The 15,147-nt window shown below is 37.1% G+C and overlaps 1 protein-coding gene across 3 annotated transcripts in view; it reads right to left on the reverse strand.

Annotated features, from left to right (window-relative positions):
* Positions 1-15,147, reverse strand: part of MYOM1 (myomesin 1) — a 147,512-nt gene that overhangs the window by 29,020 nt on the left and 103,345 nt on the right. For all 3 annotated transcript variants that reach the window (XM_087869948.1, XM_045781841.2, XM_045781842.2), the window contains 2 exons: positions 14,637-14,751; positions 773-929 (listed from right to left, as the gene is read on the reverse strand). In XM_087869948.1, coding sequence (XP_087726074.1) covers positions 773-929; positions 14,637-14,751 — 272 coding nt within the window. The remainder of the gene's footprint in view (positions 1-772; positions 930-14,636; positions 14,752-15,147) is intronic.

Consider the following 15,147-nt stretch of genomic DNA (forward strand, 5'->3'; position numbering starts at 1 on the left):
TCTTTATTCCCGAGATATTTTGGGCTTCTTTGTAATAAACATAATACTTAAAAGCGTTTTGCCTTACCAAATGCAATCCAATATGGTTGGCGTTATAAAAACACAAAGCTTGCTAAGCAAGGCAAAGTAAAAGAAAACTTAGATTCTTGGATGTGAAAGGAAGTAACTGATCACAAACTTAATCTCCTTCGCTCTCTTATATTTAACAGAAAAAGAAATCCAAGGCCCATGGAAGTTTAAAGCTGCCCCAGGTCACAGAGCCAGCCCCTGGCAGGGCTGGGACTAGAACTCACCTATCCTGTGCATCCCATACAGAGTTCTTTCCAGTGTGTTATTATGTCACCCATAAGGGGTGGTGAAAAAAGCAGAAGAGATTATACCTAACCCATTTAATTCACCATACCTTGAACCAGCAAGTAGCAAGTTCCTCCTTGCTCTCCCCCCATAAGCATCCTCACCATTACTTTAAGATAACAAAATTTCATAAAATAATGAGGGTCATCATTAAAGCTGATTTTACATTCAAGTTTTTCTAACATCACAAATGAGATAATATATGAGAAAGCATTTTAACTGAAATAACATGGAAAATACTTTATAAGGATTGTTATTTTTTAAGGCTGACGTAGGTTATTACTTTTTACAAGACCAGATAGAAAATACCTGTGATTTCATCCCCTTATACTAAGTATTTGAAATAGAAAGCAAAGAGTTTACTTCACTCTCCTATCATGAAAAGGAAATCCATTATTATGATTGAAACAGTACATACTTGTTGCCTTTGCTTTCAACCTCTAATCGTGGAGAGTCCTCAGTGGATACATAATCTTTGGACCAGTTGAACTGAGAATTTGGAGCCATCTGATCACACTCAAAGTTCAGTGAAATTACTCCATCATCATCCACGTTTACAACAACCTCTTTGGTTCCTAGAAGATCCAAAACAAGGCCCTGATTATTTCCTGATAGAAATCAACGAAGCAAGAATTCCTTACTTTGGGATTCATCACTGTAGCCTTAAACCAGGGCCTTGAGCCTGTGCAAGAGAAAAGCTCCAGCTGCTCACTGTGAATGGACAACCCTGCTCTACAATTCAACTTTTATACTGCAACACGGAATTAAAGCAATGTGCCGTGTTTTTCGGGTAGAGCCAACACCATGGCCCATATTCTTTGTCTAGGGATTAATAAAAATTGGTGATGTGACTGAATGTATGGTTATAGGAGTGGGGTGGTCATGATAAGGGGGACAAGGCAGCCTGGGGCAAAAAGAAAGTTGAATGATCCTTATCAGGACTGAACTGATGACTTTTGCTTCAATAACGTCTGTATCCAACTACTCATCGGGAAAGGGTAGTTAAGACATACACCAATGGGAAATCGAAGGGGAGAAAGTAGAGGTAGTAAAAATTGCCTACATTCATATGGTTAAAGTTTATGAATCATTTAAAAATGGAGAACTACATGGAAACTCGAGACCAAGATCTTGTTCTGTTGATTAAGCAACCATAAATCAATCTAAAGGTGCCCCTCAAGATTAGAATGACAGTGACCTAGACATGACTGTTATCGAACTGTATGGAAATTTAAATGGAAATGAATTTTAAGAAATCCAGATGTTTCAACAAGATTGGTTTTTTAGATTTAAAAGAGAACAACTCAGTTAATATTTTGAGTTCTTGTATTTTTTGAGAGTTGTAACAAATTGCACCAGCATCTAATTTAGCAATTCAGAGTTTGTACAGCATATAAAATATTCATATCTATGCCTAAATCCCGTTTGAAAGGTAAAACGTACTTCTCAAATTGACACTCATTCAATTACCAGTCTAAACTCAGTTTGTTTCCATATGTTAGAAAAATATATTTAATCTCAGAAAGGTACAGCTTTGTTTTTTGTTTTTTTTTTTTTGGTTTTTTAAAATTTATTTATGTGACAGAGAGAGAGAGCACAAGCAGGGGGAGCGGCAGAGGCAGAGGGAGAAGCAGCCCCCCCGCTGAGCAGGGAGCCTGACAGGGGGCTCGGTCCCAGGACGCTGAGATCATGGTACAGCTTTGTTCTTAAAGAGGCATTAAAATAAAAATCTTCCAATAGATACTGCCAAAAGATTGAAGGTTTTCTCTGTAAATTGTGTTGTAAGAAGCCAGCATCCTGGCCTACTGTGCAATAAAACTTGTCAGGGGAAAAAAAATTGCAAAACTCCTCCCAGGGGAAGGCCAAGAGAAAATGAGTGCCCAAACAGTGTGTGGCAACACGAAGATCTTGGTTCTTAAGCCAGGCAACTGATTTAATTTGTCTTTACTGATGACAGGGTGTGTGCTTCAATTATAAACCTCTAAAAAGTGATTTTTTAACACATGGAATGCTTAAAGAAGACTATTTCTAGAGATTTTTTAAAATTATTTTTTAAAAAACAAAAGGGTTATTTTCATATTTGGCTATAAACTGAAATAAGATCAAATAAAGATTTAATTATAATTGGGTGAAATGTCTACTGTGTATTACTTTTAAAGGGTGGGTCTCAGGGCACCTGGGTGGCTCAGTTGTTGGGCATTGAGCATCTGCCTTCGGCTCTGGTCATGATCCCAGGGTCATGGCATCGAGACCCGCATCGGGCTCCCTGCTCGGTGGGAAGCCTGCTTCTCCCTCTCCCACACCCCCTGCTTGTGTTCCCTCTCTCGCTGTCTCCCTCTCTCTCTCTCTCTGTCAAATAAATGAATAAAATCTTAAAAAAAAAAAAAAGGGTGGGTCTACTCCATTGGAAGTTGCAGATCATGTGTTAGCGTTACTCCTGATAACATAAGACGAATCCTCACCATTCATTATTGTGTAACAAAGAGTGAAAAGTGCTCTCATTGAAACTTAAGAAAAGGCTAACATCTAGGAGGGCTGAGGTTTAGCCACTGTCATGATACAGAGCATGGTTGAGTCACAGAATACAAATAAGGAAATTTCTGTATATCTGTATTGTTATGAAGAGGAAAGAAGTGATGGACGTTGACTAAACCTTCCTTGCTGTTTGCATAATACCTATTTTGGAGGCATGACAGATTGTTCATCTTAATCATTCACTGTCTTGTCTGTAATCCCTTTTGAAAGGAAGTGAATCATCCATATGCTTGCTGTTTATTATACTAGAGGGACATTTTAAGTTTACAACAGAAAAAGTATTGCTTAGGTTAAGAATTGCAATTTTTTTTTATTAAAGTGAGAGATCTGACTTTTTTGCAAAGGAGTCACAAAACTGAAAGAATATGAATGGTATAGTTAGCTTAGCCTTTCTCTCCATTCCACAGGGAGCCTTTGCACTGTAACACTTCACCCATCTGGAACCCTGCCCCAAACCAAGAAGTAAGGAAAACAAGCCTCTAAGAGGCAGTGCTGATGTGACAAAGTCCACGCACTAGTATTCCTGGACACTCACTGGAAAATTCCATAGATCATCCCTTGGAATCTATTTACATTTCTATTTACCTTGAGATGATTCTAGAAAGTTGGTTGGTTGGGTTCCACCAGTAAATTAAACCCCCAAAACAGAGGGAAGTAAAAAGCTACTATGAGCAGGCACACGGAGAATAAGGAAAATGAGAGCAGGAGAGGAGGCAGAAAAATGCAGGAACAAAGACATTACTTAATAGAGGAGCAAACGGCTTCTCACCCCATAATGACATCACCGTAACCCAACACTGTACAATAAATAAGGTTGATCCTTATGGCCCTGAGTCACACAGAAAAAGGTAAATAAGATTCAGCATACTGAATCCATGGTTGAAAAGTACATACTAAAAGGTCTTATCTATTTTACAAGAATTTTCATCAAAGAGTTTTAGAATGAATTTTAAAGTACGATGCTTTAGCAGTAAATTCTCAGGTAAATGGTACAACTGGGAATTTAGAACACTAATTTGTTGAGGTTCTTCTTTTTTTTAATTGGGGAAAAACTGGTCTATAAGATTATGTAAGTTTCAGGTATATAACGCTATAATTCAACATCTGTATGGGGTACAAAGTGATCACCACTAAAAGTCTAGCTACCATCCATCACCATACAACTGACCCCCTACTTATTTTGTCCACCCCCCACCCCCATCCCCGTTTCCCTGTGGTAACCACTAATCTGTTTTCCGTATCTATTGCTTTTGTTTGTTCATTGTTTTATGTTTTTAGATTCCACTAGAGTGAAATCATATGGTATTTGTCTTTCTCCATCTGACTGACTTCACTTCACATAATATTTTCAAGGTCCATCCATGTTGTCAAATGCGTTTTCTGCATCTATTGAGATGATCATATAATTTTATCCTTAATTTTGTCAAAGTGGTACATCATGTGGATTAATCTGTGGGTGTTGAACTATCCTTGCATGCCTGAAATAAACCCCACTTAATCATGGTGGATGATCCCTTTTAATGTATTTTTGAATTTAGTTTGTTAATATTTTGTTTAGGATTTTTGCATCAGTGTTCATCAATGATACAGGCCTGTAATTTTCTTTTTTTGTGGTGTCATCTGGTTTTGGTATCAGGATAATGATAAAATGAGTTTGGAAGTGTTTCCTTCTTTTCAATTTTTTAGAAGAGTTTGAGAAAGATAGGTATTAAATCTTTGAATGTTTGATGAAGTCACCAGTGAAGCTGCTCTTGTCCTGGACTTTTGTTTGTTGAGAATTTTTTGATTACTGATTCAATTTCCTTACTAGTAATTGGTATATTCAGATTTTCTACTGCTTCATGAATCAGTCTTGGAAGATTGTATGTTTTGAGAAATTTGTCTATTTCTTCTAGGTGGTGCTCTATGTTGGTGTATAATTGTTCATAGTCTCTTATGATCCTTCATATTTCTGTGGTGTCAGTTGTAATTTCTCCTCTTTGATTTCTGATTTTGTTTATTAGAGTCTTCTCCCTTTTTTTTTTCCTTGGTGAGTATAGCTGAAGGTTTGTCAATTTGGTGTACCTTTTCAAAGAACCAGCTCTCAGTTTTACTGATCTTTCCCATTTTTTTTCTAGTCTCTATTACATTTATTCCACTCTAAACTTTACTATTCCCTTCCTTCTACTGACTTTAGGCTTCATTGGTTCTTTTTCTAGCTCTGTTAGGAGTAAAGTTAAATTGTTTATTTGATATTTTTCTTGTTTCTTGAGGTAGGCCTGTATTGCTATGTATTTCCTCTTAGAAACACTTTTGTGCATCATCCCAAAGGTTTTGGTATGTAATTTCTGTTTTCACTGTCTCTAGGTATTTTTTATTGATTTTGTTTGATTATCTTGATGACCCAGTGGTTGTTCTGCAGCATGTTGTTTAATCTCAAACATTTTTGCGGTTTTTCCAGTCTTCTTATAGTTGATTTCTAGTTGCACAACACTGTGCTCACAGAAAATACTTGATGTGATTTCAGTGCTCTTGAATTTATTGAGACTTGTTCTGTGACTTAACATGTGATCTATCCTGGAGAGTGTTCCATGTGCAGTTGAGAAGAATGTTTATTCTGTCACTTTTGAATGGAATGTTCTGCATATATCTAGTAAGTCCCTCTAGTCTAATGTATCATTTGAAGTTGATGTTTCCTTATTAATTTTCTGTTTGGATGATCTAGCTATTGGTGTAAGTGGGGGTATTAAAGTCCCCTACTACTATTGTATTGATGTAAGTTTCTCCCTTCGGGTCTGTTAATACTTGCTTTATATATCTTGGTGCCCCTATATTGGGTGCATATATATTTATAAATGTTACGTCTTCTTGTTGGATTGACCTTTTTATGATTATATGCCCTTGTCTATTATTACAGTCCTTGTTTTAAAGTCTATTTTGTCTGGTATGGGTATTGCTACTCCAACTTTCTTTTCATTTCCATTTGCATGGAATGTCTTTTTCCATTCCTTCACTTTCAGTCTATGTATGTCTTTATTTTTTTATTTTTTAAAGATTTTATTTATTTATTCGACAGAGATAGAGACAGCCAGCAAGAGAGGGAACACAGGCAGGGGGAGTGGGAGAGGAAGAAGCAGGCTCATAGTGGAGGAGCCTGATGTGGGGCTCGATCCCATAACGCTGGGATCACACCCTGAGCCGAAGGCAGACACTTAACCCGCTGTGCCACCCAGGCGCCCCTGTGTATGTCTTTAGATCTGAAATGAGTCTCTTGTACACAACATATAAATGGGTCTTGATTTTTTTAGCCATTCTGCCACTCTGTTATCTTCTAATTGGAGAGTTTAGTCTATTTACATTTAAAGTAATTATTGATAGGTATGTACTTATTGCTATTTTGTTAATTGTTTTCTGGTTGTTTTGTAGTTCCTCTCTGTTCCTTTCTTCTTCTTTTTCTCTCTTCCCTTGTAGTTTGGTGGCTTCCTTCAGTGTTATCTTTAGGTTCCTTTCTCATTTTCTTTATATATTTACTATAATTTTTTGCTTTACAGTTACTGTGAAGTTCACATATAACCTATGTATATAACAGTATGTTTTGACTTGATAGCAGCTTAAATTTGAACACATTCCAAAACTGTACATTTTTCTCTCACCCACACATTTTTATTTTTGATGTCACATTTTACATCTTTTTATTGATGCATCCCTTAACTAATTACTGTGGTTTTAAATTTATTTTACTTTTTTTTTGGTCTTTTAACCTTCAAACTTGCTTTATAAGGGATTGATCCACTGTCTTTATATATTTACCTTTCCCAGTGAGATTTTTACTTCCTTATATTTTCTTGTTATTAATTAGTGCCATTTCTTTTTGGTTTAGAGAAGCTCTTTAACATTTCTTGTAAGGCCAGTTTAGTGATAATGAACTCCTTCAGCTTTTGCGTATCTGGAAAATTCTTAATCTCTCCTTCAATTCTGAATGATAACATTGCCAGGTAGAAAATTCTTGGTTGGGATTTTTTTCCTTTTAGCACTTTGAGTATGTTATGTCACTCTCTTCTGGCTTGCAAAGTTTCTGCTGAAAACTCTCTCGATAGCCTTATGGGGTTTCCCCTGCATATAGGAAGCTGTTTTGCTCTTGCTGCTTTTAAGAATCTCCCTTTAACTTTTATCCTTCTAATTATAATGTGTCTTAGTGTGAACCTCTTTAGGTTCATTTTATTTGGAACTCTCTGGGCTTCCTGAACCTGTATGTCTGTTTCCCTCCTCAGATTAGGAAAGTTTGCAGCCATATTTCTTCAACTACATTTTACAGCCTTTTCGCTCTCTCTTTTCCTTCTGGCACCCCAGGACTGCAAATGCTACTGCTCTTGATCCCTTAAGTTATGTTCATATTTTTAAGTTCTTTTTTCTTTTTACTACTCTGTCTGGGGGAGTTCCTTTTTTTAAGATGTATTTATTTATTTATTTAAGAGAGAGAGACAACACATGAGTTGGGGGGAAGAGGGAGAGAATCTTCAAGCAGACTCCCCACTGAGTGCAGAGCCCATCCAGGGCTCAATACCATGATCCATGAGATCATGACCTGAGCTAAAACCAAGAGTCGGTTGCGCTACAACTGAGCCACCCAGGTGCCCCTGTCTGCGTCAGTTCTATTGCTTTGTTCCAGCTCACTGATCTGATCTTTGGCTTTATCTGGACTGCTGTTGAATCCCTCTAGTGTATTTTTCAGTTCAGTTAATGTATTCTTTAGCTTTGTAACTTCCATTTGGTACTTTCTTATATTTCTGTCTCTTTGTTGAGGATCTCACTGTGCTAACCCATTCTTCACCTGAGTTTGGTGAACATCTTTATGATCATTATCTTAAACTCTGTATCAGGTGCTTATCTTCAGTCTTTTTCTGATGTTTTGTCTTGTTCTTTTATTTGGGACATATTCTTCTGTCCTTTCATTTTTTCCTGACTCTCTGTGTTCGTTTCCATGTATTAGGCAAATCAGCTACCTCTCCTAGTCTTGAAGGAGTGGACTTGTGTAGAAAATGTCTTGTGGAGCGCAGAAGTTCAAACTCCTCTGACTGCCAGAGCTGGATGATCAAGGGGCAATACTACACTATATGTTACCTAACTTGAATTTTATTTAAGAAATTATGCATACAAGAGTGCCTGGGCAGTTCAGTCGGTTAAAGTGACTGCCTCTGGCTGGGGTCATGATCCCAGGGTCCTGGGATGGAGCCCTGCATGGGGCTTTCTGCTCAGCAGGAAGCCTGCTTCTCCCTCTCCCTCTGCCCCTCCTCCAGCTTGTGTGCGCTCTCTCTCTCTCTCAAATAAATAAATAAATAAATAAATAATCTTTAAAAAATTATGCATACATAATTATGGCGATAGTGAGTGCTCTTGGTTGATTTACATAAATAAAAGAAAAATAAAAAATAAAACTATATTTGGCACTTAGTGTTTAAAAAGAGATACTCGCTAAGACTTGCATTTGATTGGATTTTCATTTTTCAAAAAGTTGCACTGGTATTTAATTTATCAACAATAAGATTAAAACCTAAAATGGCTGGGATTTTGTCTTCCACATTTTCCATACATATTTACATGTGCAAGGGACTGGACTGAAATTTAGAATTTAGAATAAATTTAGATTTAGAATTTAGATTTAGAATAAAAATGTCAGTTTAGAATTGCAATGTTTACCTGATTTGAACCTGTCTTATTAAAGTTATACTTAAGTATAACACCAATATTTTGATAAACAGACAAGATGAAATGAAAGTACCGATAAGAAAATATTCTAGTCAGAGTGGGTTTCCTCCTTAACTTTACACTCAGATTCCAAAGCTTAATCTCTTCCATGACTAATCAGTTATGTGTTGACTGGCTCAAAGAATCACTCTAACAGTAATCATAATCTCAAGCTTTTGAAAAATCAATTCACTGCAAATATTTCAAATACTAGCTATGTAAGCCTATTTCTTGAGCTCCATAACAATTCTCATTAGAATACAGTGTTTAGTCAAAGTAACTGCAAATAAGTTTTAAAACATCATTGTGTAAAGAGAAAACAAGGTTATTGTCTTAAAATGATCATGCAACTACTTATAGCTTGTCCTTATTTGTCACATTGATTACAATGCTGATACCATCCAATCTTTCAATGCTTTTCAGTTTCAAAGCTTTCCACTACTATTTAGTTTTAATTAATTTGTTAACATAGTTCTTTGAATAAAGATATTTATAAAGAGTGACTTAGAAAGCCAAGTATTTTACAATCATACTATAATGGGAGATTGAATTGAGATTGCCTTTGGAAAAAAGGTAGACTCTTCCCGTGTTCTGGCTTTACAGAGAAAATAGCATTTGGGGAAAGTACTTTAAAGAAATTGTATGGGACAACAAAGAATAAATGTGAGGAGTTTAAAACAAAAAGACATCTTTTGGAAAATTTAAAAGCAGATTAAACAACTTAAAAATGAGCTCAGCATTTCTTGTATCTGAAAAGGAAGGACACGTTGCCGTATGTATTCCTCTCTGTATGATGAAGGAAGTAACTATGTTCAACTGGGAGAGCTAACTTTTCCACATAGTGAAATCTAAGAGGAAGTTCAATAGTGGAATTCCTTAAATAAAGGAGTTCTTAAAATATAATGGGCAAAACATTCTATAGCAATTTTTAGAAAGATATATGATATTCAAATGGATGATTCTTTTTATAAATACTCTAGAAAAAACAAGAGCAAATATAATGCCAGCATTTCTTTTTTTTTCTTTTTCTTTTTGTCTTGTTTCAAGTTTTTATTTAAATTCTAGTTAGTTAACATAATGCCAGCATTTCTAATAGGCCCCAGGCTAATCCACTGAACAATGCCTGTGTAGATGGACCTGGTACAGTGTCAGAGTTAAGAAAGGTATAGTTACAACATCCTCAAATTTTCTTTTTAGAATGTCCCATGGCCTAAGTGAGCTTTTGCTAAGCACTGAGCTACTGTCACTTCATGGTTGAACTCATAACTATCTGAAGAGCTATATTCTCTAAAGTTGATTAATGTATGATCAAAATGGTTCAGGTACTTAACTGGCAGGCAGTAAATCTGATATTCGCTGTTAAAGTCAAGGCTTCCCTATGGATATGCTCATCTATATGAAAGGCTATCCCACTCTCCCAGAGTTGGGTTGGAAAATTGGAGCAAAATCTGTCAGGACCTAGATTTTCTCAAAAACAACCTTTGAATCTGCTCAAGAATATGAAAAATTCAGGTAAGAACACAGGAGATCTGGCTATAGAAAATGAAAGATTATTTTGGTCTAAAAAGGACTGAAAAAGAGTTGTCTTGAGTCTGCTGCCTCAACCCTACCCTACACAAGTATGAACACAGGGGGATACCAGATTGTATGGAATGGCATTTTAATGGTCCCTTCAGGCTTGCCACAACACCCAGTATGAGAATGAGTTAAGGTACAGCCCAGGGCTAAAATGAATGATTTGGAAATTAACTGCCCCTCCTCTCCAAAAAAAATGATTTAAAAAAAATAAAATTTGAAAGCTAACATGAAATCATAGTAAACTGTTCATATTCCTATATATTTCATAATCTGAGATGCAAATTTTTCTCATATAATTTAGTCTTCTACATCAGCATTAATAGATGGTTTTCACAAGCTTTAATTATTTGTCCTTCTCCAGGGTGTGTGTGTGTGTGTGTGTGTGTGTGTGTGTGTGTGTGTTTGTGTGTTTGTGTGTGTGTGATGTTTAAAAAACTGGAGAGCGGATAGAATAGAAGCAGACAGAATTGAATTAATGTAATCAGTCACATGTGATACTTAGCTCCCCTATGTTTAAGACCAAAACTGCAGGCTGGCCTACCACTTTGGTACCCACATTGTGGCCTCCATTACAAAATATCTAGGGTTAGGTGGCCATAAAACAGAGTCATACTCACTGGCCAAAACATGGTAGTCATTCATTATTTTTTTCATTTAATAAATGACTACCACACACCAGGTACCAGGCCCTCGCATACAGGGAGAAAAGACAGACAGTTCCTGTTTTGAAGGAGCCCACAGGGTAAAGCAAAGTTCACAACACCGGTTTCATGCTAGAATTATCCAAGTGACTAAAAAAACAAACAAAAATGAACCCAAGCCCAGGCTCCGTCCTGGAGATTCCGATAGGTCTGCAGTGGAGTCTGGATGGAGTCAGTATTTTCAAAAAAAGTTCCTGTCATGATTCATGTACAGCGAGCTTGAGGACTACTGTATTAATGGGTGAAAGAGAACAGTTAATAAACAAATACAAGGAAAATTTTCTAAGTGAAGCCAGTTGAGCTGAATAGTTAGCCTGGCTTCCTACTCTGAACCCTTGAAGACTCCACGTCTAGGCGACTGAGCACATGTTTGCATCCTCAGTCCTGCCAGGTTCTGTGACCAACCAGTTTTCAGAAACTGGAATTGGTTAGCAAGTTGTCAATTCAATCATCCCCTCTAGTGTTGGGTTCTTCTAACCTGCCTTGCTCCTAGTGACCAAGTTCTAACTTCTGGTAACCAGTTTCTGCTTGGGACTCTGCCTTGTGTTTGGGCCCTCCTGTCCATCACCTGCCTTCTCCTGCCTGCTGCTGAGTCTCTGGTAAGAATACCTGAAGCCCATACCACCAGTCATTTGTTGCCCTCCAGATCACCTGCCACACCTTGGCAGGTCTCTCTTTTATCTGCCCTCTGATCTGGCTCACCTTGCCTCCGCCTCCCTCCCCACCCCAGGCTTGATGCAATCAACAAGGACACTACTTGAAAAATATCAAATATCAAGAATAGAAGTACCTTTTCTATACCAACAAATCTACATATTTTTCAGCTTATTCTTCTTATAGGCATTTTTAACTTAATTAGACTTCTTGGTAAAGCATGATACCCTGCGTCTATCTTTCTGGATCCTCATTGGCAGAACAACTGGACATTCTGGCAGGGGCTGAGCTACATCTGCTGGCACATTCATTGACTTCAAAGGGAGACCAGTGATCCTCCCAACCCCGGTGGATTAAGTTAACTTTCAACTCAAATTCAGATTACACTTGCGATATCTTGTTAGACCTATTTGAGGCTTGCTGTTACACGATGAGCTTTATTTTCTGAAATTTTAATAATACCTTCCAAAAGAAGTTGTTCTTCTGCAGTAGCAATCCAAATTTCACATCCCAAATCTTGAAACTGATAACATGCCTCCCCACCCTTGCCCTATTCATTCTAACATAAAATAAACAGCTGGGTAAAAGTAAAATATTGGTATTTAAGAAAATTATTAAATACAGACAACTTTACGCGACATGTAAGTTTTTACAGGGACTTATGAAACCCGAGTTTACAGCCTAATCAGGTATGAGAAATATTTTATGAACATCTGTCATGGCTCCCGCCACACACCGTGTTGTACGCTCTGAGTTTCCCACCTAGATTGTAAGCCTGGTACACAGTGATATCATATTCCTCTGCTCCTGTTGCCCACACACATTGTGCTGGTCTATCATAGCTTCTTACGAACTGCATGTCCCAAGAATGAATGTGCCTGTCGCATATGAACAGGTCCATGTGTCTCCTGAGGGCTTTGACTTTGTGCACCCTCGGATTCTTTCCTAGGCTGTGAGCTGAAGAGTGGCTTCATGTGGTGCTGTTCTGTGGCTCAGTGTCTGCAGCTGTTCTTTGTAGTTATATTCTGGGAATGGAATGGCCACAGAAAATGACTTCCAAATCAGTGAAACAAAACTCTTCGCCCACGAGCTCATCAGAAGATCATTTTCTGGTGGTAAAACTTCCATAGTGGCAGTTTTTTTAATGTCATGCCTGGCCATCTGCCATTCTGAGGCTATCGATGAAAAAATGAGAAATCAATTTAACCTTTCCTCAGTTAATCACATTTGGAATCCACTGCCTCAAGGGTGCTTTTAACTGATCGATGATTAGGTTAGGAGTTTACCTCTATGGTAAATCTAAATGTTGTTCTTACAAGAGTCTGCAGAGGGATCCTTCTGCACGTCCATTTGTTTCTATTTCCTTACAAGTGGCGAATTCAGAGTCTGATTTCTAAACGAATATATACCCTGGTGTCTTCATGTGTTGCCTTTTACCTGGTGTATATGTGCCTAGAGTTTTCCTGTCTTCTCATGAAATTTTGCAAAAGGTACTTATATGAGGTGTGGCACTTTCTCCAGACAACTTCCACACTTGTGTATAAGGTTATTGTTCACACCCAGGTCTTAGAGGGTAGCTATAAGAGTAGTTGAAAGTAAGTTATGAAGTAATAGGATAAGAAGGGTAGATACTTCCTAAAAGAATACTTTTGATATACTTTTCAAGTAATATGCAGTGAGAGCCAAAGTTTCTATGTTTACTTTCTTTCCTTATCATAAAAATAAATATCACATTATATATCTACTCTTTATTTTAATCTGAAAATCAAGATGGATTGAAGTGAACACGCTTGGATTAGAATGAAGGCAAACCTAAAATAAGTGGTTAATACTTGTTTATCCTCTTTCATTTCCAATGCTTTTAAAGTTTTTTAAAATTGATTTATAATTGGCACAATATTATATTAATTTCATGTGTATTACACAGTGATTCAATATTTATGAAGTGATCACCTTGATAGGCCTAGTTACCACCTGTCACTTTACAAAGTATACAAAATGACTGTCTACATGCCCTATGCTGACCATTACAGTGTTCTTGAATGTAACTTCTACACCCTGAAATATATAATAACTTTGAAAAGCAATAGAGATTAAATGGCAAAATAAATAATTATTATGTAATAATCTGAAACTATTTGCACAGTGAAAACTGTAAAGTTTGTTTACATAATAAAGGGAAGACTGTCTTCCCTAGTCCAATCATGGCATCTCTTGAAACTGGGAAGTGAAAGTTCCTTCCACTCTATAGATCATCCAGTTAAAACTGCTGTTAGTTTTACTCAGGGGTTAGCAAACTATGGCCTGCAGGCTAAATTTGGCCTGTTGCCTTTTTTTTTTTTGTATGGCCTGCAAGATAAGAATGGTTTTACATTTTTAAACAGTTGAAAAAAAATCAAAAGAAAATTAATATTTTGAGGCATGTGAAAATTACTTAAAATTTAAATTTCATAATACATTTCATATATAATATATATAACTGGCACAATAAAGTTTTATTAGAACACAGCCATGCTCATAACTTTATGTATTATCTATGGCTGCTTTTGTGCCATGGCAAAGTTGAGTATGGTGACAGGGACCATATGGCCACAGAGCTGAAGATATTTATTATCTGGTCCTTCACAGAAAACTTTTGCTGAACCCTGCTTAACTTAATAACCTACAATTACATAAATTCTGCTTTCATTTAAGAATCATCCTTGTTCACCGGGCTGTTCAGCTTCTCCTACAACTGGGAAAACGTTCTTGTAGGACTTACTGGCCACGGTATAATAATAGGAATAATGTCCCAGGAATGTATTCTTGAAATAAGAGTCAGTCCAGGAAACAGAATTTGATCAAGAACTTCCCTGTTTAGGTATAGACCAGAGTAGCCCTGGATCACGTCAAACCTGGTGGAGCCCTGTACTAAGCCCTGCTTATTGTTATGCAATAAATGACTCGTGTCCGCAGGCTAAACTTATCAACTATTCAGAGAGCAAACATCGATAATTTTGAAAATTAAGAAAAACACAGAAAGTAAGATTGAATGTTGCTTTCGTATCTTACACAGATAAGATTCATTTTAATGAAAGCATAAAAGCCCACCTGGACGGGTTTCTGCCACAACTGGCCCAGCAAGGTCTGATGGCTTGCCAACACCCGCCTGGTTGACGGCTCGGACACGGAGCACGTAGCTGACGCCCTCCTTGAGGCCTTGTACCTGGAAGAAGCAGGAATAGACATGAAGGGTGTTCTGTGTCATTTAAGCAGAATGCTCTTCCTTTGTACATACAATTTCATTGTAGAGCTTAACTTCTCCCACTCTTGGAACTCATCTCCTGTCCTACTTAAGGTTACCAGATTAAACATTTTTTCCAGATTAAGCTTTTTAACATGTACATTTTTTCTCCACGTCAGGCTTAAAATTTTTCTGAATATAAAACATCCAGAAGAGTGACTCTGTATCACAATAGGTATGAAGATTATACGACAGCTCTACTTCTTTATGCGTATATCGTTTGACTTTTTCATCATGAGCCTGTGTCAGTTTTATTATCAGAAAAGTCAGTAAGTCTATTTTCACTTTAAACCCTGTGTACAAACTCTAAGATAACTT

The sequence above is a fragment of the Ursus americanus genome, chromosome 19 (genome assembly GCF_024610735.1).
Source record: "Ursus americanus isolate L20-20 chromosome 19, mUrsAme1.1.p, whole genome shotgun sequence".
Classification (NCBI taxonomy): Eukaryota; Metazoa; Chordata; class Mammalia; order Carnivora; family Ursidae; genus Ursus; species Ursus americanus.